Here is a 27,039-nt window from a genome sequence, read left to right on the forward strand (position 1 = left end):
CAGCCACTCCAACCAATACACCCATCATGGCGTTGGTGTTTATGTGTGTGTGTGTAAAAATCAGGCACTTGAATAGACACCCCCCCGCTGCACCTGTCCCAGGTGAGCAGCTCTCGGGGTCCTTCCTTCACCTTACACGCACGTACGCACTCAGTGATGAGAGGTCGAGTTTGGGCCTGGCCGCGCCCTCTCTCTTCTCCTGTAAAGCCGCAGCCAGGAGCCTTTGGAGGGTGTTACAGGGAGTGAGTATTGACACTGCTGTGTTCTCAGACCCGGGGAAGGGGATAACCCCATTCTGGGGAAGGATAGTGGTTCCTTGGGTCCTGCCTTCCCTACTTTTGCTGGTTAGATGGAGAATGAGGGCAAGACTACCCTAGGGTTGCCAGGCATCCGGTTTTTGACTGGGCTGTTAAAAGTCTGGTTGGAGGTGCAGCGGGGGCCTGGGGCCAAGGCAGGCTCCCTACCTGCCCTAGTTCTGTGCTACTGCCAGAAGAGGCCACCAGGCCCCTAGGCACTGGGGTGGCCAGGGACTGGGAGGGTATGTTCTGCAGCTCCCATTGGCCGGGAACTGTGACCAATGGGAGCTGCAGGGGACAACGCCTGTGGACGGGGCAGGGTCGCCTGGCTGCACCTCCACATAGGAGCTAGAGGGGGGGACATGCTGCTACTTCTGGGAGCTGCTTAAGGTAAGTGCTGCCCGGATCCTGCACCCCTGACCCCCCTGTGACATCCCCCTCCTTCCCTCTGAACCTCTTGATCCCAGCCTGCAGCACCCTCCTGCACCCCAAACCCCTCATGCCCACTCCAGAGCCCACACCCCAGCTGCAGCCCTCACACTCCCCTGTGCCCCAACCCTCTGCCCAATCCTTGATCCCCCCCTCCCACCCTCCGAACCCTTCAGTCCCAGCCCTGAGCGCCCTCCTCTACCCAAACCCCTCACCCCCATCCCAGAGCCCTCACCCCCCCATGCCCGAACTCCCTCCTGCACACCAAATCCTTCATCCCTGGCCCCACATCAGAGCTTGCACCTCCAGCCAGAGCCCTCACCCCAACTCTCTGCCCAAGCCCAGCGTCCCCTACCACACCCTGAACCCCCCATTTCACCCTGAACCCCACCCTGTAACCTGCACTCCCTGCCCAGAGCCTGTACCTCCTCCTACACCCCAACCCCCTGCCTTGGTCCAGAGTCCCCCTCTCATACTCCGAACACTTTGACTCCAACCCCTCAGCCCGGAGCCCCCTCCTGTACCCCAAACTCTTCATCCCTGGCCCCACCCCAGAGTCCGCACTCACAGTCGGAGCCCTGACCCCTTCCTGTACCCCAGCCCCCTGAGCCTGCTCAGTGAAAATGAGCAAGTGAGTGAGAGCAAGGGACCGGGGGGTGGGGGCTGGTGGTGCCTCGGAGGAGAGGCAGGGCAAGGGTGTTTGGTTTTGTGCAAGTAGCAAGTTGGCAACCCTATCAGACGCCAGTCTAATGTAAGTAACGCAGTGTTTGCACTAACACTGCGTTGACCTAATTACATTGACCTAAGCGCTACACCTCTCATGGAGATGGAGTTATTAAGTTGATGTAGTTGGTGACTGACATCAGCAGGAGCAACATTGTAACGTAGATGCTTACAGAGTTAGGTCGATGTAAGACAGCTTACATTGCTCTAGTGTCACCTTCGGTACTCCACATCAACGAGAAGCGCAAGGGGAATCGACGGGAGAGCATTTCCCATCGGCACGTCCCCAGTGAAGACACTGCAGTAAGTAGATTAGGGTATGTCGCCTTCACCTACGTTATTCTCGGAACTGAAGTTGTGTAACTTGGATCGATTTTTTTCCCCCTTCTCCCTCCGAAGTGTAAACCAGCCCTAAGTTAGCTGCTACTCTACTAATAACTGTGTGGCCCCAGTACATCTTGGCATGAGTGTGCCATAAAAACTCAGCTCTGGGACCTGCTGGAATGTAGATCTAGCTAGTTTTTGGTCCCCACCTTGCAAATTAGACATCTTAAATACAAAACAAATTTATCGGCTAGTGCTTCAGCAAAAACATACAAACTAAAAAGATGTTATTGCAGCTCAGTACAACAGTGAGTACTACAAAAGCCTCAGTCTGGTACTGGGATTCTAGGGGATCCTGGTGGTTTTCAAGCTTTCAGTTTTCATTGGAATGTAGAACATAGCAGATACTACTGCACTTTAAAAATCTGGCCCCAAAATACTGATCTGACATTTCAGTCCTTCCAAATTTTGGCCCCAAATTAGATATCCATATTATTGAAATGGAGAGTAAGCGTTGCTTCTACTATTTAACCAAAAAACATCTGGGCCTCAACACTTCCTGATTTAAAAAACCCTGCAAAAACTCTAATTTGGCAACCGTATTATGCTGGTCCAGATAATTTTGATTGGCACCTCTTTGTCCAAATGTTGTTGCCTAAATTTAGTCATTTAGTCAAAGTTGACTTTAAAAAAAGATTTCTTAAATGCATTTTTCGTTATAAAAATAAACCTATTTAAAATGTGAAAACATGGCAACCTATATTAAGGACTAAATTTACTATAATCTATTAAGGTCATTTAAACTACATTTTAAAAAAGTATGCTTGCTGCTAAAGTGTTAAAGAAAGGTTACTGAACTGTTGGAAATCATTGGCTAAGCACCTGGAACCAGGTTTTGGTGAACAGCTATGCCAGTTTTTGACAGCAGTAGTCTCTTCTGCAGGTGCAGAGACAATATTTTCTTCTTTTCAGTTTATTCAGCTAGTGCATTTCAGTGATTAATTCAGTTAAAGTTGAAAAATGGACTGGGAGTTGAAAAAGAAGAAAAGCTTGTTTTCCTATTCCAATCTGTGAATAAAAATGAGGTGTGAGAGGATGAGATCTGCTAGATTTCAAATCTTGAAGGACATGCTGACCAGAAACAACCTTCATTGCACCATGGGCTTTTGTTTGAGCTTGTGACTTGTTTACATGTTAGACTCCTTGGTCCGTGCTGGAGATCAGACTAGATGATCACGAGGGTCCCTACTGACCTTAAAGTCTATGAGAAACAACCCATTCAATTAACCACAGATAGTACTTTATTTGTTTAAATCATTAATTAGTTTGATAAATTTAGGGTTTCCCCCCATTTATCATGCATATTTAAGGTAGTTTAATTAACAAAGAAAAAAACCATTTTACAATGCTGGTTTTGTGTATTTTTAATAGAATTTCAAATGCAGCTTGACACAAATGATAGGTAAAAATGAAATCATCAAGTAAATAAAAAACGTGTCATTCACCATTTTCTAACATAATAAATGTTAAGATATATAATTGCTTAAATAAGGGTGTATAGCTCTAGTGTATCCTCCTTGGTAGGTATAATTTGGAACTTCTTTTTGCAAACAATGAGAATCAACTTTCTTTAGAATAATAAATAGAAAGTATAAATGCAAAAGTATAAAATTGATTATTTAAATTAAGGCTTCCTGTCTGGTGATTTAAATTATGATTAAAATCAGTGATATAAATCAATCCATCCTGAATTTGGCATGCATTCTCCTATTCCATCAGAATAATCCAGATGTTCTCTAAATAGCAGCTGAATTTGTGATGTTGGGATCAAAAGTTAGCTAGGTTTAGATGCCATGTCTAAGTTTTGAGGTGCTTTTATGCTATTATGTGGTGTCTGGAATCCTTTGGTGCAATAGGAACAGCTAGACTTATTCTCTATTTAAGTGGTGGAATTTCAGGGATGAAGGCCTAGATCAGTGGGAGGCAACCTGAGGCCCATTGGGGTAATCTGCTGGCAGGCCACCAGACAGTTTGTTTACATTTGCATGGCCGCCTGCAGCTCCCAGTGGCCGTGGTTCGCTGTTCCCGGCGAATAGGAGCTGTGGGAAGCAGTGTGGGCTGCAGGGACATGCTGGCCGCCACTTCCTGCAGCTCCCATTGGCCGGGAACAGCGAAATGCAGCCACTAGGAGCTGCGAGCGGCCATGCAAATGTAAACAAACTGTCTGGCAGCGTGCCAGTGGATTACCCTGACAGTCCACAGGTTGCCCACCACTGGCCTAGAACCTGTAGTTTTTAGCTTTTACCAAGATTCTGCAATTGTCAAATGGTGGTGATTAATATTGGGTGCTTAAAGAGGGCACTGGGGCACCTATGGGCCTGTTCCTGTGCCTCTGTGTAATTGGGGGGCCCATGATCATCTATTTTTTTTTAAATAGATGATTATGAAGATGGATGAAAGTTTATTTTCAACACACACAGTTTTGCGCACACTGTCATCACAGTATGCATATGTGTAACACCGACAGACCCCAGTCATCAGAGGGCAGGATCGAACCAGGGATCTCTGAAACTAAATACATGAGTCTCTACTGCATGAGCTAAAAGCCACATGCCTTTTAGCTAAGGCTGTAGCAGACTCATTAATCTCTAAGTGGTCCCAGTGCCACTAGAGGGGACAGAACACCATGCCCAGGAGGTGTGTGGGTTACATATGCACAATGGTTTCTCTGTGGTAAAAACTATGTTGCTTTTGTGCAACAGATATCACTGTATGAAACTACTCTGTTTATTCAGTGACGTGCTTCTGAGTTGCTCTTAATTGTAACATTTCTTTAAACTATGCTCTGTGGAGCCTCTCCTGGTTCCCCGCAGACTAAAACACTTGGAGAACCTGGTAGTGGGGAAACCGGGAGATGTGTGTGAGAATCTCTCTGACAAAGTTGTTTGCAAAATATCATCATTGGATAGCCACTGAATATGAGTGGTGGGTCACGATTATTTCAACCATTTATTATATGATTCTTTTCTCTGTGATGATAGGTCGGGGTAAGATAAGGTCCATGTCTAAAGAGTAAAAATATAATTCATACCTCTGTAATACTCGGTGGCAAAATTCTCTGTTCTGCACCTTGTGTAATTGTTTATGCTAGTGGCAAGTAGATATAAAATACTACCAGATCAGAATGGTAGTGTTTTACACCCACTTTGAATTGATCATATGACTTCCTGGCTACACCGGAGAGAGAAAGCAGTACAGAGTCCAATTTGATCTGAGAAATAGGTTGGGTAAGCCATTTATGTTACAGCTACTTTTACAAAACAATCTCATTTATGTAAAAACATATTATCTTGCATTTTTGTTTATCCATTTTGTGAGTAGGGTTAGGGAAAGGGAAAATAATAGAAATCCTGGCTCTTGAGTTTAATAAAGTCTGAACAAATATAATTTAGATTAGATTACTCTGGTCCTTTGTTTAAAATGCTCCTTATTCCTCACCGTTCTAGTTAAAGCAAGGGTGGGCAATTTTTTTGACCTGAAGACCCATCTAGGTATGGAAATTGCTTGGTGGGCCATGAATGCTCACAAATTGGGGGTTGGAGGGCAGGAGGACCCTGGCTGGGAGTGCAGGCTCTGGGGTGGGGCTGGGAATGGATTGGCGGTGCAGGAGGGTGCTCCGGGTTGGGACCGAGGGGTTCAGAGGGCAGGAGGGGGATCAGGGCTGGGGCAGGAGGGTTGGGGCACGGGACGGGGTTAAGGGGGGCAGGCTCTGGGCAATGCTTACCTCAAGCAGCTCCCAGGAACAGTGGCATGTCCCACCTCCAGCTCCTACATGGAGGTGCGGCCAGGCAGCTCTGCGCGCTGCCCTGTCTGCAGGTGCTGCCCCTGCAGCTCCCATTGGCTGTGTTCCCAGCCAGTGGGAGCTGCGGGGGCAGCACTTGGGGTGGGGGCACCGTGCGGAGCCCCCTGGCTGCCCCTACGCATAGGAGCTGGAGGGGGGACTTGCTGCTGCTTCCGGGAGCCATGCAGAGTGAATGCCGGAGGGGGGCAAGCTCCAGACCTCGCTTCCTGGCAGGAACTTGAGGGCTGGATTAAAATGTCTGGAGGGCCGGATGTGGCCCCTGGGCCGTAGTTTGCCCACTTCTGAGTTAAAAATATTTTGAAAGTAATTAATTTCAGAAATTAATGCAGTAACTTGTGAACTTTGACTCTGACACGCAGACATAGTTGACGACTGATGTCAGAAGGTGGATGGAGGGGTAAAATAGTGGTGATTTTGTTAGTGCAATTTATTAAATCTTTATTATTTGTTATTGCTAGGGTAGTGTCTGCTGGTAATGGCTGGAGTCTGTGTATTTTATGAGATTATTATTAACCATGTTTATTATGATAATACCTAAGGGGCAATCCAGAATGGGGCCTATTGTGCTAGGCACCATACAAACACAAGAGTAGTAGACAGTCCATGTCCCAGAGAGACTAGAATCTAAATAGACAAGACCGACAGGGGAAAGAGGTATAAGACACAAGTAGACTGAACAATGTGATATTGTCAAATGTTACGTTTCCTATTTTTTAGGGTGTGTTTACTTAGGAGGGGATCAGCTAAATAGAAAGAAAAAGGAAGGGGGTGAGGGGAACAGAGCAGGAGAGAGGGTAGAAGGGGCAGGTGCAGGTGCAGAGTGAGGCTGAGGTGAAGAGACTCAAGGGAGAGGGAGGGTTGGAGGAAAGAAGCAATCATCACAGGGCAATGAAAGTTAGAGAAGTTTCTACAGGTGTTATTGGAATATCCAAAGGTGAAAAAGGTCCCTGCTTTGGTTGCTTCTGCTCCTATCAGCTGGAGTCTTTGGCTGGCTGCTTTCTGCCCCCCTCTCCCCCCCGGTCACCCTCCACCACCACCACTACTTCTCCTTTAGGGAGAACTGCAGAGGAGGCACCCCTGGGGTCCTAGTGCCCCAGAGTATGGGAGTAAAGTTGTCTGCCCCGAACAATTCTAGGAGAAGGGATGGTCCTGGATGGGCTCTATTTTAACCTCTTCCCCCTCATGCAAAAGTCCCTACTTTGGCTGCTTCTGTTTCTATCTGCTGGTATCTCTGACTGGCTCCTCTCTGCAGTTTTTTCCTTAAGGCCACATGAGTTTAAGGATACTCAAGCCTGTATAGGTCAGGGATTGGCAACCTTTGGCACACAGCCCGTCAGGGAAAGCTGCTGGCGGGCCACATGCCAAAGGTTGTTGATCCCTGATATAAGTTCTTATACTGCATTCATCTCTGTAGTATTTGAGCACCTTCCATTAGTTACGTTGCTCAGTGCATTACACATCTGTAACATGTTGGGGGTTATTTCATCCTCTTCTTGGGGAAGTATGCTTGCAGTGAAGTGTCTTGTTTTGGTAGGGGTTTAGGTTTTTAAAATATAGATGTTGCTATATATTTTCTAGAGAGTGCAAGATCAAATAAATGTGTCATACATTTGTTTTGGAAGATGGTGATGGCCCTTATTTCTTGGGGGAGTTCATTCCACAGTCTCAGACTGACTCTGGAAAAATTCTGTCTCCTTTACGCTTGTTGTAGAGAGTTCCACTCTGCCAGAGGGGCGTAGTTGTTGATCACAGTCTTCTACCTGGAAATTTAGGTGGTCTCTTAAATATTTTGGGCCCAAGGTATATAGCATGTTGAATATAAGGACCACTTGATTAGATAGTCTGTGGGAAGCCAGTGTATAGAACAGAGGGCAGGTTTGATGTGCTCACAGTAGCCTTCGTTGCAGAGGAGATGCGCTGCAGCATTCCATACTAGTTGGAGTTTTCTAAGTGCAGAAGGCTTCATTCCCAAGTATATTGCATTTCTGTTGTCCAACAGGAAAGTGACAAAGGTGTGAATAACTGAGGCCAGGTTATCCATCAGAATGGATGGGGCAGCCTATGCACCCAGAGACAATAGAAAGGATTACTCAGGGATGCTGCTATGTGAAAGCGTAGTTTACCAGTGAGGAATCCAGGAGTACTTCTAGACTACAGGCTGAATTGACCAATTGTGAAAGTACTTTCAACCAAAGGGAGACTGAATCATGGCTGCAAACTCTTCACAATACTTTTCTCTGTTCAACAGCATCACCTCTGTCTTGCTCAGGTTCAGCATCAGCTGGCTGCTTTTCATCCATGAGCTGATCTCATCCAAGCCATTTTGATGGTGGTGGTATAGGTAGTGGTGAAGAATAGGTAGAGCTGTGTGTCATCTGCACATTTCTGGAGTTCATGAAATGTTCATGTCATCTGACCAGTTTTCTTAGAGATTGTATGTAGATGTTGAATTGGACCAGAGAGAAAATTGATTCTTGTGGAACTCCATAGAAGAGAGGTGTCTAGTGGTGGAGGTGCAATTTCCCATCACTACTCATTGGGTGCATCTTGGAATGGGTGCTCTTTTATTTAGTCTAGTGCAAATTTGAATATATACTAAGGAAACTAGGTGTCTGATTATAATGAACTGGGATGGGCGAGGGCTTGTGGTTTCCTGTCTTATAATTTAAGTGTAATGTATGACACATGACAGCAAACAGGAGAGTTTAAGAGGGAAAGAAGGAGATCCCCCTGCTGAACAAGATTCAGGTACTGATCTTGAGGTGAGTGAGCTTGTTTGGCTATTTGGTTTCTTCTTTCCGGTTACGTAAAGTTAGTGTCAGATAGGATAGTGTCTGGGGACTGTTTGAGCCTCTGTTCCCTTGATCATCTTTGGTCAGCCTTGTGATCACCCTCCCCCTGTGTGATTAATGAGGGAGTAGGGCTGACCTGGGAGAGAAGAGTTTAAAAGCCAGAGTATAAATGACCAAGGGCAGCTAGCAATTAGGACAGCAGAGGAGTTTGAGAGAGAATTTGTAAGAGGGAGACATATCGCCCCCCTCTATTCGACATTGGTGAGGCCTCATCTGGAGTACTGTGTCCAGTTTTGGGCCCCACACTACAAGAAGGATATGGATAAATTGGAAAGAGTCCAGCGAAGGGCAACAAAAATGATTAGGGGTCTGGAACACATGACTTATGAGGAGAGGCTGAGGGAACTGGGATTGTTTAGTCTGCAGAAGAGAAGAATGAGGGGGGGGATTTGATAACTGCTTTCAACTACCTGAGAGGTGGTTCCAGAGAGGATGGTTCTAGACTATTCTCAGTGGTAGAAGAGGACAGGACAAGGAGTAATGGTCTCAAGTTGCAGTGGGGAAGGTTTAGGTTGGATATTAGGAAAAACTTTTTCACTAGGAGGGTGGTGAAACACTGGAATGTGTTACCTAGGGAGGTGGTAGAATCTCCTTCCTTAGAAGTTTTTAAGGTCAGGCTTGACAAAGCCCTGGCTGGGATGATTTAATTGGGGATTGGTCCTGCTTTGAGCAGGGGGTTGGACTAGATGACCTCCTGAGGTCCCTTCCAACCCTGATATTCTATGATATAATAGCTATGATTAGGAAAGACCACATGACCACTGCCAATGCTACTCCTGTCTCCTCTGCCTACACCTATATCCAGACACGGAACCTGACCCTGGATGCTTTTACCAAGATCCTGTTGTGGATTTGCAGAGACTGTGGCCTGCCTTTCCCCTTCATTGAAAGCCAGGTTGGGGAGACCATCCAGTGTGAAGAGTGTCTGCTGGTAGAATCTCTCAGGAAGCAGGTGGGAGTGCTACAGAAGGAGGTGGCTAGGCTGAGGAGCATCCATGCACATGAGTTCATCAAGAGTGTTCATATAGAGATTGCCAAGGCTGAAGAAGCTATCCACCTAGAGAGGACTGCTGTCACAGCACGAAGGGAGGAACATATGGCTGTGTCAGACTACACTGACTGCTAGTTATTTCTGGATGCAGGCTCCATCCCGGTCCCAACCCACCAACTATAGTGATGAAAAACCATTGTGCTGTCCTGGCAACCAGGGACAGGGCTCAAATTCAGCTGGAGCTGTTTGGAGTGGAGCCCAGCAAAGTTTTCAAACATTGACTCCAGCCTGATGCTGTTGCAGTTTTCAGCTGGGAACCTGTAGCCCTCAGCGGTTCCAGTTTTGGGGATCTGCAGGGTCGTGCAGCTGAAGTCCAGAGTCCTGGCACGCCCTGTGGGGCTGAAGCCCCAAGCCCCAGCGTGCCCCTTGGAGAATGCGGGGGAAAAGGAGGTGTTCTGGGGTCTGGGAAATACTCTGTGAATTTAAGCCCTGACTGGGGATGATAACTTCATAACTCAAAAATTGTTGTAGTCCACAATGGGGAATTCTTTATTAGACCTTGTCCTAGGAGAAGAGGGACTGACCACGGAACTAAAAATTAGTGGTATCTTAGATACAAGTGATTATGACTTGATGTCATGCGTAAGCAGAATAAGGTGAAAATGCCATTTGTCCATTACTAAATGGAAATGGTAAAATTTTCGCTAAAAATGAAGAAAAGGCAGAACTGTTCAATACATAAATCTGTTCTCTATTTGGGGAAAAACAGATGATGCGTCATATGGTGGTAATGATACTCTTTCCATTCCACTAGTATCTGTGGAGGATATTAAATAGAAGCTGCTAAAGTCAGACATTTGTAAATCAGCAGATCCAGTTAACTTACATACAGGAGTTTTAAAAGAGCTGGCTGAGGAGCTTGCTGGACTGTTAATGCTGATTTTCAATAAATCTCAGAACACTGGGGAAGTTCCAGAAGATTGGCAGAAAGCTAATGATGTCTTTGCGTAGTACATCAGTTCGATGATGATGTTTTCATGCTTTCTCTTTTTGTGGATTCTAGAGTGACTCTAAAGTCCAAAGCTTGACACGCATGCTTGTGAGCAGATCGGACAGAGAAAGTCATTGGTGAGCGTCTTGGTAGCTATAGCAGTGGTATGACGCTTTGCCCTTGCAGCGAACAGTAGATTATTTCTGTCTTCTTCAAAGGCTTGGAAAGCTTTGAGTATTGTGTGTCACCATGCTGATCTATTTGACACAGCCTTCTCAAGATCATTGGGTTTTATTGCACCGAGATGTATGCTGTCCTTGTAACACTTTCTGGAGCAGCCTTGATTCTGGTGTCCTTATGCCAATTCTCCATAGGAAATTTTTCTGGGTTGTCAATGTTCAGGCATCCTAATGATGTGTTGTCCAACCCAGCATAGCTGGGCTTTTATCAGCATGGCCTCAATGCTTGTGGCAATAGATTTTTGGAGAGTCTCCAGGTTGATAATTTTGTCTTGCCAGCGGATCCCCATAATGGAGTGCAGAGACCACATATGAAAGGCCTCTAGTTGTTTGATATGCCATTTGTATGGTGTCCAGGTCTCACAGCCGTAAAGCAGAGATGTAAGCACAAAACCACTATAAAGTTTTATTTTTGTTGAGAGGGTTATGTTGTGGGGTTTCAGGACTTTGTTACATAGCTTTCCTAGTGACTGAGAAGCTTCCTGTATCCTGTTCGTGATCTTTTTGTCAAGAGATCCATCATTGGTGATGTTACTGCAGAGATGGGTAAAATTGTCAACTTGCTTTAGTTGATTTCCATTAATGGATATGCTACGTGATATGGCATGGAGCGATTAACATGATTGATGTGTTTTCTCCAGGCTGATTATGAGGCCAAACAATTTGGATGCTTTGACAAAGCCATCTATGATGCACTGGAGATCTTCCTCTGTGTGCTGGGAGGGCACAATCATCCACAAAGAGTGCTTCTGTTAGTAGTAGTTTGTTTTCTTTAAGCCTTATAATATTGAAGAATGAGCCGGCATGTCTGTATCTGATGTATATGCCTCTTTTGAGCCCATCTGCAGCATGGTTGAGAATTTGGGTGAAGAAGAGGTTGAACAATTCAGGGGCAAGGACACAGCCTTATTTGACTCCATTTGAAATGGGAAAGGAGTCAGTGAGATCGCCATTAAAAAGTACCTGACCTTGCATCCCCAATGGAATAAACGAATGATATTTACCAGTTTTGGTGGGCAACCAAATTTGCTGAGGATCATCCATAAGCCTTCTCTATTGACTGTATCAAATTATTTTGTCAGATCAGAGAAGATGCTGAACAGATCCATATTATGTTCGAAACATTTTTCTTGCATTTGCCTGATACTGAAAATCATGTCTGTGGTGCTACGATCAGGTTTGAATCCTCACTGAGCCTCATGAAGATTGGCTTCTGAGACAGATGAAATCAGTTGGCTCAGAAGGATATGAGCAAAGATTTTTTTTTTTTCCCAGCAACAGATAGGAGAGAGATCCCACAGTAATTTTCACAGACCGTTTTGCTGTCTAATGTGTGCTAATTTTTATAAAAGGTAAATGGGATGATCTGAGTAATTATAAGCCTGTTAGCCTGTCATCTATCCTGGGCAAGATAATGGAGTGACTGTTGTGGGACTCAGTAAACAAAGAATTAAAGGAAAGTTACTAATGCAAATCAACAAGGGTTTATGGAATAGATCCTGTCAAGTTAACTTGACATCTTTGTTTTTGTGGGTTTTTTTAAATGAGATTACAAGATTGGGTGATAAAGGCAATAGTGTTGGTATAGTATACTTAGACTTTTATAAGGCATTTGACTTGGTACTGCACCACATTTTGATTTAGAAAACTAGAACAATATAAGATTATCATGGCACACATTATATGGATTAAAAACTGGCTAACTGATCTCAAAATGTAACTGTAACAGGGAATCATCATCAAGCAGGTGTGTTTCCAGTGGGGTCCGGAAGGGATCGGTTCTTGGCCCTACTCTCTTTAACATTTTTATCAATGACCTGGAATAAAATATAAAAATATCACTGGTAAAATTTGCAGATGACGCAAAGAATGGGGAAGTGGTAAATAATGAAGAGGACAGGTCACTGATTCAGAGCAATCTGGATCGCTTGGTAAGCTGGGCAGAAGGAAACTGTGTGTTTAATACAGCTAAAAGAATACATCTAGAAACAAAGAATGTAGACCATACTTACAGGATGGGGGACTCTGCATTGACTCTGAAAAAAGATTTGGGGTTGTGGTGGATAATCAGCTGAACATGAGCTCCCAGCCTGATGCTGTGGCCAAAAGGCTAAGGTGATCTTGGGATGCGTAAACAGGGGAATCTCAAGTAGAAGTATTTGACACTGGTGCAACTGTTGCTGGAGTGCTGTGTCCAGTTGTGTTGTCCGCAGTTCAAGAAGGATGTTGACAAGTGAGTTCAGACAAGACCCATGAGAATGATTGAATGATTAGAAAATATGCCTTATAGAGATACACTGAAAGAGCTTAGTCTATTTAGCTTAACAAAGAGAAGGCTAAGGAGTGACTTGATTACAGTCTATAAGTGTCTAGATGGGGAACAAATATTTAATAATGGGTTCTTCCATCTAGCAGAGAAAGTGTTATAACATGATCCAGTGGCTAGAAGTTGAAGCTAGACACATTCATACTAGAAACAGGGCATACATTTTAATGATGAGTAAACTGTTGGAACAGTTTACCAAGGGTCATAGTGGATTCTTCATCACCGACTATTTTAAATCAAGATTGACTCTTTTTCTGAAAGATATGCTTTAGGAATTATTCTGAGAAAGTTCTGTGGCATGTATTGTAATGGAGGTCAGACTGGATCAAAATGGTCCCCAGGCCTTGGAATCTATGAATTCCTGTAGTATAGACAGTCGTTCTTCTAAACTTTTAGCAGCAAACAGTGCATTGCTTGAATGTTTTTTTAATTTAATTTTTAATCATTTAATAGATTATAGTAAGCTTAGATCTTAATATAGATTGTCATAAATTTAACATCAATTTTAAATAGTTTAACGTCCTTAATTTATATTAAAAAAATTCAATTTCAACAAACATATTTTGCTTTTAAAAGAGTTTTTTCTAGCCTGATTTCAGTTGTGGTTCTGTTCTGAAAATTTCACTTTTAAAAATGGCATGGTCATGCTTGGTGTATGTGTTGTAATGATTTTCGTATGAAACATGCTTCGTTTACAAATAAATGTTTTTTGTAACTGCCAGAGCTGCAAAGTCAACATGGGATCTTAGAGGGAAGTTGGGCTTTATCCTTCTTTAGCCTCATCACCAGTAACAGGGCTCTGCAGGCCAAATGAGGCCTTTAGTTGCACCTGCTCAACTCCATTGCCTTCAGCGGGGCTGCACAGATGCTCCTGCATTCTTCTTAGCACAAACTGCCTGACTCACTAGTTCCTCAGGAACTTAAACACTGTTTTCCTCATGTATTCCAGTTAATTAAAAGTGAGGAAGCATCACATAGCTGACTAGATTATACCTGAAACTTCTTCTCTGTGTGCTGTAAACATAGATTATTTTTCTTTTTCTAAAAAAAACAAGTGCCCCGTACAGCTGCGGCTGTATCATTTTACTCTGTTCTGTTATCAGCCCTCATTTAGAGAAATTATCTTTCTAGCAGAATGAGAGGAAATTCAGTCTGTTTATTTAGGGGCTTGTTTCAAGCTGTTCTGAATACAGAAGCCACTAGGAGCTGAGATCTCCAAATGGTTTTCATAATACTTTTTTCCTCTGGACTATAATTGTCAAGAGTCAATCAGATTTGCCTGAAAGTTTTCTCAAGGCTAATAGTATGTGGGACGGAACATATATATGAAAACTAGTTACTAAGTGATGCATTATCTGGATGAGCTAATTTTCTGCCTTAAGTGAGCAAAGTAATGTAATATAAAAATCTGTATGAAAAGGATGCTAGATTATAAAAGGGTTTAATCTTCTTAAAGAAATACAAGTTTTGTGTCTAAAGTATACTTTTTAAAGAGCAACTACATAATTAGTGGCAAAAACTATAGAATTATGTAGCTGCTCACGTGAAAAGGAGAAACTAGGGAAAATACAAGAGGCCAACAAAACAATGTAAAATTGGAAGATAAAATACGAGACTGAGGAAACTGAATTTGTATACCGTAGTCTGGAAAACAGAAGTCTTGTGAGGGAAGGGATATTATAAGAAACTAGAAAAGAACTATGAGGTAATAGTATAAAAGAAAACAATACTCACAGATGGAGAAGTTGGTAAGGGCAAGAAGCAATATACCCTAATAAAAAAAAAAATGTAAACACTGTGAAAAAGTTCTTAATAGGCAATGAAATAAACTACCAAGGAGAAGGTACTCTGCAATCACCATAAATATTTTAAAATGGATTAATAGGAGGGAAATTAGGAGTAGTGCTGAAAAGGGTAGATGGTAATTTGAGGCATTCAGTGTAACCTTTTCTGGCTCTACTGACTATGGTTCTATGAAGTGTGTAGTTTGATTCATGGTAAGAGCACTAGAACTTCTTAGTTTTGCTTTGCTCACCTAGGCCTAGAGTTGTGTGGAGGTTGCAAATTCGATATCTCAAAGATTTGAAATTTGGCTTCGTCCCAAATCAGAATAAACTCAAATTTTGAAGTTCTCCACAAAAGAAAACTCCCTTCACCCCATAGCTTTTGATTGATTGAAATGTTTCATTTTTGTTTCAACTTTAGTTTGTTGTAATATGTAACATAATACAAAATAAAAAAGTAAAAAATATTGAATTGTTTCAGTCTGAAAATGTTGAAACAGGATGTTTTGACATTGTCAGAATATTTTTTTCTGGTTTTTCCTCTAACAAAATTTCAGTAAAATAAACATGATTTTGCAAAGCATTTCAATTTTGACAGAACTGTATTTGTTCACAGAAAATGTTTGTCAACATTTTTCCGACCACTTCTACCAAGCTCTAATTCAGCACAGTGTACTTAAATATGTGCATTTCTTAAAGCATCTGAATAGCCCTATTGAAGTCAACTACGAATGTACCCAAGGTTATTCATATACTGAAGTACCATGCTGTGTCAGGATCCTAGATTACATATGACAGCAATTTTACTAAAAGTAGAACTCTAGATGGTAAATGCTTATTTTTTTTTAAAAAAAAATAGTCGATGTGGATTTGCATGACCGTTGTTAATCGCTTGTAGTGCTACTTCCACCATTTGAACTGAAGACTCGGTAAGGAGACTTAGATAGACGTTCATTCTTCAGATCAAGATTAAAGAGGATAGTTCTGACTAAATCAGTTTAAAACCTTATTTAATATGCCAAATTACACACTGGGAGATGATCGGGCCATCAGATTTCTCTGTGTGAGGAAAAGATATATGAATATTCATTTGTTAGCAATAGCTATACTGTAAGTTTTAAGAGCCTTTGAACAATGCAAGGAGATAAAATAGCAAAAGTGTATGGATCAGAATCAGATCTGTTGGGACAAGAAACTTTTAAAATTATGAATACTTTAAAGACAGACTGTGGAACCCAGTGTGTCATTAGTATATCATTTTAAACTAAGGCAAGCTATGTCATAACATTGAACTGGGGCCTCCAGACCTAGTGCATTCCCTGCTGGAGGCCTCGCAGCCCTGCCTCACTCCACTGCAGAAAAGAGCAGAGAAGTCCTCCACGTATCCTAGAGTGGCGGCAGGGGAACAGCCAATCAGAGGGGCTGCTAGAGTGACCAATCAGGGCCCAGAAGGGCCATTTAAAAGGAAGCAGAAGAGGCAGAGCAGTTAGTTGCTGCCTGGAGCTCAAAGAGGGAGGACCAGGTGACTGGCTGGCTGGAAGAGCAGCAAAAGCAGGGACAGCTCATTGCAGGCAGACTGAGCCTAGGGGACTGAGCCCAGAACCTAGCCAGACCGGATGAGGGTACTGTGATTTGGCCCTGCTGGTCTGGTTGAAGACTGAGTCCAGGCGAGGACTGCCGAAAGGACACCAACCGACGCTACTGACACGGGCCCCTGTTGGTCTGTCAAAGAAGGCAAGGCCATAGGAGAGAACTAGAGACTATACCGCGGAAGGGGAGTCAGTGAGTGTGACTTGGCTGGAGGGCTGAGTTGATGAAGATCTGCCTAACAACCATCGGCCAGAGGGGCTTGCTCAAGACGTGGGTGTCACCCCATTGTAAGAACTGAAAGAAAAGCAGGCTCATACCCAATGAGGGAGGGGTTGCCTGCAAGAGGTGGGTGCCGCCCCGCTCAAAAATGAATGATTGCAGGCATATATCTGCCAGAGAGGAGCTGTCCATGAGAGGTGGGTGCAGACGCCATTACAAACATAAATTGTAAAATGAAGATTAGAGTGGGGAAACATAAATGGCTGGAATCCTATAGTCAGTGAATCATTTTAAAGATCATTGTTATAACCTGGCCTTAATTGTCTCTTCTGGACGGACTCCAGGGTGTTGTATACACACTACCATAATACAATTAATAATAATGTTTCATTCAAAACTGGGACAGGTTCATGTGATTCACAATTCTACTGATCAGGTGTATTTGCTTGGGAAAACAGTGGCGAACCACACTTGTCTTGATTTTGAAAATTAAGACACTTTAGAGTGTGTTTGAATGAAGTTCCTTTGGTGCCATTTATTCAACAAATTACTATTAAGTAGAATTAATTTTAAAAAATTACAGGTATGATGCTAGGTATGATACCTCCTGTCGTTAAATCTACTACCAAAGCAAAACAGTTACCTGCTATACAGGGAATCCTCAGACTTACAACATAGCGCATAGGGCTGGTCACCTCCTCCCCATGCTGTGCTGCCCAGTGCCATAGTCTGGGAAACATCACCTGCACCGGATTTATGCTTTTCTGCCATTTAAAAAAAAATTAGAACCACAAAGAATAGCAACTGGGTGTCTTAAGTTAGGCTGGACAGCAAGACAGACTGCTCAGAATGCCAGCAAGGCAGGCTGGGCAAACAGGCAGCAAGGCAGGTGGCTGCTCAGAATGTCGGCAACATACTACGCAGAATTGGGCTTGCTTTTTACAGAGTTGCTTGTAAATAACTTTGGTCACATTATAATGAATGGAACTGGAAGGGGGTCCCTTGCAGTCCCTTGTCTGATTGGCTTCCACAGCCAGGGTAGCTTGTTGCTGGGTAGCCTTGCCGCTTGTTTTTGATTGGCTGAGCCCAGGGCCGGGAGCCAGTCAGAAAGCTTGAACAGTGATTGGCTGAGGCTTAGAATGTGATGTGTGCTGTTCTCCCAGCTGGCTTTCGTCATAAGGGCGAAACAAGCGTCGTGGGGCAAACGAGCAATCAATTGAAAAGCATTGTAAGTGGCGTCCGGCATAAGTCGGGCGTCATAAGTCTGAGAACTCCTTGTATTGTGCATACGTTTACGACATCTCCAGAACTCCACTGAGGAGAAAATGTAGAACAATAAGTTGTCAGTGACGGTAACTCTGATGATCCTGGGGCGCAATCAAGACCAGTAAGGGGTTGTCACCATTTACCCTGGAATCCTGGTTGCCTCACAATGCTTTGCTACTGGAGCTCCCAGCCTGGGCCACTCACAACGGGCTTACAAGCTTGTAGGTCACACCCTGCGTGTCTGTGTGCTTAGACCAGAGGTTTTCAAACTGGGGTGCACCCTCCCGGGGTGCATGGAGGAACATTTGGGCGGGGGGGGCGAGTGGCAACACCAGGTGGCTAATGTCAAGCCCGCATGGCGGGGTCCAGGGCAGCCCCCATGGGGGGCAGGGAGTGAGCACTCTGTTACACCCTGACACCCCAATATTTGTCACTGTCATGTAATTAGCATATGTCTTGTACAAAGTATGCCTTGTGAGGTGTCAGTCTAAAAGTCTTGATCTGCTAGAAAGTAATATCTCATTGGATTGTATGTGCTATCGTCATGTGCAAAGTTATGAAATTTGGCTATGTTTGTGTTGCTGAAACATGTCCTGAGGTTGAAAACACCCACAAGCAGCCTTTCAGGTCTGACAGTAAAAAGGCCAAACAATGTTAATGGCTTATTGAGGAAATGCACGCAAGCACAAGGATTACCCCAGGTATTGTGTTATATAGAAACAGTAATCTCAGCGATAGCACTACACAGTGGGAACTGTTTGACCCAGGTCACAGCAAAAAGAGTTTTCTAGCAAGTGGGGAGAAGATATAAAAGGGGGAAAATAACATTATGGGAGGACCTTGCTCTCCCTGCAACAACGCACCTGGAAACACCAGAGGAACAAAGACTGAACTGTGGGAAGTGATGGTCCTAGACTGGAAGGATTTTTAGCCTGTGTACGAAAACCTGAGAAAGCCAAGGCAACTTGTGCCTTAAGAATCTCCCAGCCTGTATATAACTCAGAGTGAGAATTTGCTAATTTATATTTTACCTATCTAGTATGTGAAGCTCAGTTTGTGTTTTTTGCTTATTTACTAAGGTAATCTGCTTTGATCTGTTTGCTATCCCCTATAATCACTTAAATTTTACCTTTTGTAGTTAATAAACTTATTTCTTGTTTATAACAACCCAGTTTGTGGTTTGTGCAGTTCATATCTGGGGGGTGGCAAGAAGCTGTGCACATCTCTCTCCACATTGAGGGATAGGGTGAATTTTTATGAGCTTGTGCTGTGCAGATTTTTCTATACAATGCAAGACTATATTATTTTGAGTTTATCTCCCAAAAGGGGTGTGCACGTGAGTGCTGGGTGAGTCCCCTCACACAGAGCTGACTTTAGTTTCTATCTGTAGCTGGGTGTGGCCCTACCTGTGTGTGTGTGTGTGTGCGCGCGCGCGCACAGGCTGGAGAGCCTAATTCAGCAAAACGGGGAGAGGGAATCCAGGCTGGTGGAGCAGGAGAGGCTCCATGAAACCTCAGGTGGCATCCCAGACAGAGGGGTCCAACCCGTCACAGTGGCGTAGTCGAGCAGGGTAATGTGCACAGCTTATTGCTCTGAAACACTAGTGGTGATTTAAATGTGTTGGCTAGAGAACAGACAAAGTGGTTACTGGTTTGTTGTTTTTCTGTTTGCTTATTTCGGGCAAGAGAAATAGGAACAGGAAAAGCAGGAAAATGAGTGAAAGTGTGTAATTCTACAGAGTACCTGACATATAACTGCCCCAAATTGAAGGAAAATAAGCGCCCACCCTGCCTCCTGTTGGCTCGGTTGTCCTCAGCCCCAAAGTCTCGGAGAGTACCCCCACAACTTATCACACCTGCATGGTGGACACCAGCCCTGGTGAGCCAGACAAGGAACACATTAATGTTGTCAAGATTGATGTCACAGAGTGCTTGGGTTGGAGGGATACTAGGGCCCAGTTCTCTCTGGTTTGTCCCAGTGTGGTCCCAGAGGCTAGTATTTTACCAGGGCAAATGGCCAGCATTAACAGGGTGGGGCCAGAAAGGTTCTGCGTACCAAAGGTTTGTGTGGAGTGGGAAGGTTTGGAAGGTGATTTACTTGTGGGGATGCTAGATGGCATCCCGGTAGACATGTGGGTAGGGAATGATTTTTTTCCACAAGGCCAGGGCTGTTGGTGTGGTAACTTGCAGCATGAAGGAGTATTGTGTAGGGTCCTTGAAGGGGGGAGCAGAATGTATTACCTGTCAGAGAGAAGGCTGTTTCAGCTGGTGGCTGCAAGCCTGTCACAACTAAACCAGGGATAGATCCTGCTCTAGGAAGCACAGAGGTGTGTCTTGGAGAGGAGCCCAGAGAATGGTGTTGGAATCTTAGAATCCACAGAGGAGGTGGGTGAGGGTTCCACTGGCACTGCAGGATGGCAGCGTGCTTCTAAGTGTGGGAGAGGCGGAGTCAGGCCTCTGGCCAACTGAAAGCAACAGGTCCCCAGGCCAGGTGGCAGGAAAGATGTCAGTATCTGAGGACATTATTCCAAGTATTAGCTGTTGGGAATGTGCAGCTAAGCAAAAGGCAGACCCCTCCCTACGCAGCGTAAGGAAGTGTGTCCTAGAAGGAACTCTAGGAAGGGAGCAGGGAAGGGGAGAAGTTTTTTGAAGAGGACGAGAAACTGTATAGAGAGGCTCCTGTGGGAAGGAACAGAGGCCCCAGGCAACCCTTTAAGCAGTTGGTTGTACCCAGCCAGCACACAGGGGCAGGGGAGGGAATTAATGCTGGTAGCACATGATGGTCCTTTTGCTGGTCACTTCGGGGTACAGAGGGCTTATGACAGGCTAAGGAGGAATTTCTACTGACCAGGATGATGTGAGATTAGTTCAGGTCTTGGGTGGTGAGTTAGGGGATGAAAAAACCTGTAGGACCCCAGAAAGCTCCCATGCGTCCCTTACCTGTCATACAGGAGGCATTCCTGAAGGTGGCAATGGACATGGTGGGTCCTAAGCCATGTGTTACCAAATATGCCAGTTACTTTGGGGTATGCTCATTTATTAGGGTTACTCTTCAGGCGGGGGTGAGGGAGGGTTCTGTAATTCTATTAATGTACTGTTTGTCACTTGTGTTTTCATATGGAGCTCTACTCGTTCCTTCTGCAAGTCCCTGCAGGATAGCTCCATTGGGAGGGACCTAGGTTCCCCAGAGCTGGGTTCCTCCAGCCCTAGAACTAGATGAACACACACGCTCTCTCTCTCTCAACAGAGCACGTCGGAGCGGACTGGGTCAATCAGCACTCTCAAGCTGATACCCTCATATGTCCCTGTACTCAATGGGCTGGGTGTGGTGTTTAGATGTTGCTTGTAATTCTTAGAATTGGGAGCACTGGCTGTTAGGAGTCTGAAAGGACAGGAAACAGGAAGGAGGGGGGAGAAAGTTTACAGAGGGTGCAGGAGCAGCTTGGTAAAGAGGTTTCCACTTTAACAATAAAGTCCTGTTGAAGCTTGTTAGTACCTTGCCTGGTTGATACAACATTTTGGCGATGAGGATGGATCTTCTGCCTCTGAACCCACCTGCACCCTTTCTGCAAAGCCCTGGTGAGCCTCCAATTGCTTTTACTACCTGGATCCATATGTTTGAGACTTCTCTGCTTGCAATCAGTGCTACAGAGATTTTTGAAATAAGAAAGTGTGCTCCGCTAATCCACTGCCTTGGAGCAGAAAGGCAGCGTATATTTTACACTTTTCCCCTTGCAGATGATAAATATGAGACTGTACTCACTGCATTAAAGAATTTTTTTGTGCCAAAAGTGAATGTAGCAGCTAATCACTACAGATTTCGCCACTGTGAGCAGAAACCCGGGGAAACTATAATGCAGTATATTGCTTCCCAGAGGAGTCTGATTGTAATTTGTGACTTTGGGAATATGACAGATGAGATGATTAGAGACCAGCTCATTGAGAAAACAACCATGCTTCGTGTAAGAGAACACTTACTTCTAGAACCACAACTTACACTAGAAAAAGCAATAAACGTTGCTACTCAGATTGAGTCAGCTATAGCTGAAGCCAAAATAATGAGCATGGATACAGGAGGCACAGTCCAGGCTGTGACCCCTTTGCAGAAAAGTTCACTACCACTGCAGACACACAATTGCAAGAGGAAAACTAATGAAAAACCACCAAATCAGAAAATTCAAAATACAGTAAAAGCATGTTTTCGCTGTGGATCCCCACAACACCTTGCAAGCTACACAGGATATCCAGCAAAAGTAGCTCAGTGCAATCATTGCAAAAAGATTGGCTATTTTGCTAAAGTATGTCGCAGCAGCCAGTCCAATCAACAGGTGCATGCATTTACAATACCAGATGTTACTGTGCTGAGTGTGGACAAAATCACTACTGCACATATTCCGGAACAGATAAAGTACACGGTAAATGTTTCCGCCATACCCTCAGGCAAACCACACTCTATTCAGCTAATGTTGGAGACTGGCTCAGCAGTATCTACACTATCTGATTCAATCTATCTGCATTACTTTAAAGATGTGCATCTTACTGAACCCAAACTTCACTTGGTGTGCTATATGAAAAAACATATTCCAGTATGTGGCTGCCTGCCAGTAATAGTTACTTTTGGTGATTGCTGTGTAACTGCAGAGTTCTACATTGTCCATAAAGGCACTCCTATCCTTGGCAGAGATTTATTGGCTGCTCTAAATCTCAGGGTAGTTAATGGACGAATTGATCTTCCTCAGGAAAGCTCTCTTGCGGTACACGCACCAGTTTCAGCTGGGACCCAACACCAGGTTGAGGAGAAACTCGGCTGTGCTTATGGCTTTCTGCATAAAGTTAAAATGCGGAATAATGTGATGCCTGTACGACAGAAATTACGGCGCTTACCATTTTCAGTCAGGGAAGCTGTTTCAGAGGAACTTAGAAAACTTGTTCAAGAGGACGATATTGAAGAGAGTAACTCCTTGGAATGGGTTTCACCTATAGTAGTGACGCAAAAGAAGGGTGGAGGCATTCGCCTTTGTGTGGACTTAAGGGAGCCAAATAAAGCTATTGTGATTGACAGCCTCCTCTTCCTCACATAGAAGTGTTTGCAGGACTCCATGGAGCAAAGACGTTTTCTACTCTTGATTTGCAGAGCACATACCACCAGGTTATGTTACATGAAGATAGCAGAGACCTCACAGCATTTATTACACATGAGGGACTATTCTGTTTTAAATGTGTTCCATACGGTCTCGCATCAGCCTCAAGTGCCTTCCAGAAAAGGATGTAATTGATTTTTGAAGAATCAACATGGAGTTCAGTGCTATTTGGATGATGATATCGTGTTTGGAAATACTTCAGAGGAGCATGACAGTAACCTGCAGTCTGTACTAAACTGCATCAGCAAAGCAGGCCTCAAGCCCAAAGGTCCAAATGCAAATTTAGACAAACTAAACTCTCCTTTCTGGGGCATACAATTTCACAGGCTGGACTAAAACCTGATCCAGCTCATATCCTGGCAATTTCAAATGCTGCTCCTCCAACAGATTTGCAAACCTTACGTTCCTTCTTGGGTCTTACCTCCTGGTATGCAAAATTCATTCCCAATTATGCTTCTGTCATTGAACCATTATGAGAATTACTACGGGGAAGTTCAACCTTAGTGTGGACAATGGATGAACAAGCTAGTTTTGAAACGGTGAAAGACTTGATTGTACATAGTCCAGTACTTGCACTATTCGGTCCTGCATTGCCCACAGTTGTAACTACTGATGCTTCTGATTATGAACTTGGGGCTGTCCTCACACAACTTCATGAGGACAACACAGAGAGGACTGTTGCGTTTGCTTCAAGGACACTAAGTAATGTTGAGAGAAAATATTCTAAAGTCAAAAAAGAAGCGCTTGTGTCTGGTCTATTGAAAAATGGCTGGTTGATACAACACTGGGTTAAGCAGCACCTTTAAGCTGTCACCCTTATGTGCCCCTGGTCTCAATCAGCTGAGATGAACAGCACTTTCATCTGCCCCCCCCCCAACCTCCACCCCTTATATGCCACAGGTTTAAAACGTCCCTATCCCACTTTCACGTTAAAATTGTACTGGTAGTAACCCACTTGATGAGCAAACCCCACAGTATTTTTGAGCACTACAGGGATCCTTAGCTTAGGTAAAAGAAGTGTTGCTGCAGAATAAATGGAAGAAGCTAAAAACACAAAAGAGTAAAGTTCAGAGAGAGAAGCAACCAGCTTAACCAGAATATTTATTTATTGAATAATAGTGATAACTACGCAAGGAGGGCTAAACCAACATAACATACATTATTAAAGGTTAATACCTAAGGTAGAAAGGAAAACGCACAGAGAGAAAGAGAGAGAGCGGGATCTCACCCACTCCACGAGGCTTGAACTTGTTGGGGTTCCCAGGTAATGGTGGTAGCTCAGGGTCTTGAGTGCTGGAGACAGGCAGAGCCCCCAGCATAATCAGTCAGGAGAAGATGAAGTCCCAGTAGAATTGATGCATAGTTTGGATCTAAGCATCCAAACACTCACTTGGGCATAGGTAGGAGTTTTTGTAGAGAAAATACAATGGTTCAAGGGAGAACACGAGATTTGTTTATGGGTAAACTGATGATTTAAGGGTTTTCTTTAGGCTAGACAATAGGAGCTGATCACTTTTGGCTATGGGTGGTTTTCTTCCAGGGAGCTCAAAATGCAGGTATTTTCCACTGAATGCATCCGATGAAGTGAGCTGTAGCTCACGAAAGCTTATGCTCAAATAAACTTGTTAGTCTCTAAGGTGCCACAAGTACTCCTTTTCTTTTTGAGAATACAGACTAACACGGCTGCTACTCTGAAACAATGCATCTAGGCTGCTTCAGTATTTTGGATATCAGTCGAGGATTTATTGGTCTGATAATTGCTGAGCTGGGTGTGTGCAGACGTAGGTTCATTAACATCTGGAGCAGAGATTCCCAGGATGCAGTACTTCCCTGCTTTTCTGATCCCAGAGTTCATTGCGGTTCTCTGTGCTTCATTCTGTATGCAAATTGAGATGTCTTAATCTTGTCACTCTTGTCAGGAGTGGTCTAGGTGTGTCTCCCAACGCCCTTCACTGCTCTCTGCAAGTTTTTTTTCTCTGATGGGTTTTGGTTTAAACAGAGGCTGGTATGGGGGGTGTCTTTCATGAGTCAGACAGGCTGGATACTGCACCCTGGTTCCCCAAGAACACAGAGCTGACTGTTATCACATGCCCCACTCGGAGAAGGAACAAGTATATCTTGGGGTGGTGGATTTTACCACTAGATACCCTGAGGCAGCCGCTCTTTCTAATATAGAAGCTGAGACAGTAGCAAGAGCCCTACTCACTATATTTAGCAAAGTGGGCTTCCCTAAGGAGATTTTGTCTGATTGGGGGGCAAGCTTTTGTCGCAGTTATTCAACGAGTGTAAAACAACTTAAGACTGCCCCCTATCACCCCCAGGCCAGTGAGTTGGTGGAAAGGTTCAATGGGATCCTAAAATCCATGCTAGGAATGTATGCCAAGAAAAGGGACAAGTTGTTGCCGTCCTGCTGTATGCTTACAGGGAGATACCCCAAGAGTCCACAGGATTGTCTCCATTTGATCTATGTGGGAGAAAAGTGAGGGGACCCCTTGATCTCATTAAAGACACATGGGACGGGTACGGCAAGGTGTTTTCTGACAAGCCAGGGAGAATGCACTTGCTGTCCCATAAAATCCTCAACAAAGGGATACAACCCCTCCCTTCCAGACCTTACAGGGCCACTGGCAAGGTGAAAGAGCAAATTCATACAGAGATACAGAACATGTTGGACCAGGGAGTAATTAAGGAATCTGACCGTTTGTGAGCATCCCCTCTGGTCTTGGTTCCCAAAAGAGATGGCACTGTAAGATTTTGCGTGGACTATAGAAAACTTAATGCTGTTACTGTAACAGACGTGTACCCCATGCCAATAATTGATATGCTGGATGTGCTGAGCCAAACCAAATACCTCAATACTTTTGATTTAACTAGAGGTTACTGTCAGAGCCCTCTGGAGGAGGAGGCACAGCAAAAGTCTGCTTTTATCACTGATATAGGGCTCTATGAATTCAGTGTTAACCTTTGATTTGGTCATCACTGGTGCAACCTTCCAGAGACTGGTCAACAAAGCGTTAAATGGTATACAGAGCTTTGCAAGGGCATACACTGATGACATAGCTGTATTCAGCAACGTGTAGGACAACCACAAGAAGCACCTGTGGGTTGTGCTATCAAAGCTCAGAGGCTGGTCTAATCATAAAATCCTCTGTCAGTGGTTCTCAAACTTTTGTATCGCTATACTCATTGGAGTCTGTAGCTTCTCTGAATTAGGCCTGGTCTACACCGGGGGTGGGATTGATCTAAGTTACACAACATCACCTATGTGAATAATGTAGCTGAAGTCGGCATACTTAGTTCTACTTACTGCGGTGTCTTCACTGCAGTAAGTCGACAACTGACACTCTCCCGTCGACTCCGCCTGAGCCTCTCGCCCTGGTGAAGTACTGGAGTCAACGGGAGAGCGCACGGTGGTTGATTTATCGCGTGTAGTCTAGTCTAGACGTGATAAATCAACCCCCATTGGATTGATCACTGCTCATCCATCCAGCGGGTAATGTAGACAAACCCTTAGTATCAACTATGTATTCCACTAAATGCTGTTAGCTCGTTTTTCTAGGTACTTAGTGAAATTTAAATAATTATTGGGTTTTGATAGCTGATACTCAGTCATTTCTCTGTTCTCTTGTGTCTTGAATCCAAACTCAGAGACTTTTCCAACTATACTCTTCCAAGTTGACTTATTGTGCGTACAAGATTGTGACACACAACCTTGTCTGCATCTCTTCTTACATCTCCCATCTCCTGCATAAACTGTACTTATTTCTGTTGAGTCAAGTTTTGAGAAATCTATCATATTTGTTTACCCATTGGTTCATAGATTTATAAAATTGGGATTAGATCAGAATTAGTTTTTAAAGAATGTAATAACTTTTGTACATACTACACCTCGCTCAGACAATTATGCAAAATATTTTTTGCTCTGTATTCAAATATTCAGTCAACACTATGTTACTGCTAGAATCTAAATGAGAGGCTCATGCACTTTATTTATAAGCTTTCAAATT

General features: G+C 44.0%; 1 protein-coding gene across 6 annotated transcripts in view; it reads left to right on the forward strand.

Annotated features, from left to right (window-relative positions):
- The first annotated feature begins 41 nt into the window (after nt 1–41).
- Nucleotides 42–27,039, forward strand: part of SH3YL1 (SH3 and SYLF domain containing 1) — a 158,325-nt gene continuing 131,327 nt past the window's right edge. For 2 of the 6 annotated variants that reach the window (XM_048845370.2, XM_048845369.2), the window contains exon 1: nt 42–242. In XM_048845370.2, coding sequence (XP_048701327.1) covers nt 242 — 1 coding nt within the window. In that variant the 5' untranslated portion in view covers nt 42–241. Of the gene's footprint in view, nt 243–1,435; nt 1,752–27,039 lie in introns of those variants that run through there. The other 4 variants (XM_075126445.1, XM_075126446.1, XM_048845367.2 and 1 more) reach the window with 4 other exon arrangements.

The sequence above is a fragment of the Caretta caretta genome, chromosome 3 (assembly GCF_965140235.1).
Source record: "Caretta caretta isolate rCarCar2 chromosome 3, rCarCar1.hap1, whole genome shotgun sequence".
Taxonomy (NCBI): domain Eukaryota; kingdom Metazoa; phylum Chordata; order Testudines; family Cheloniidae; genus Caretta; species Caretta caretta.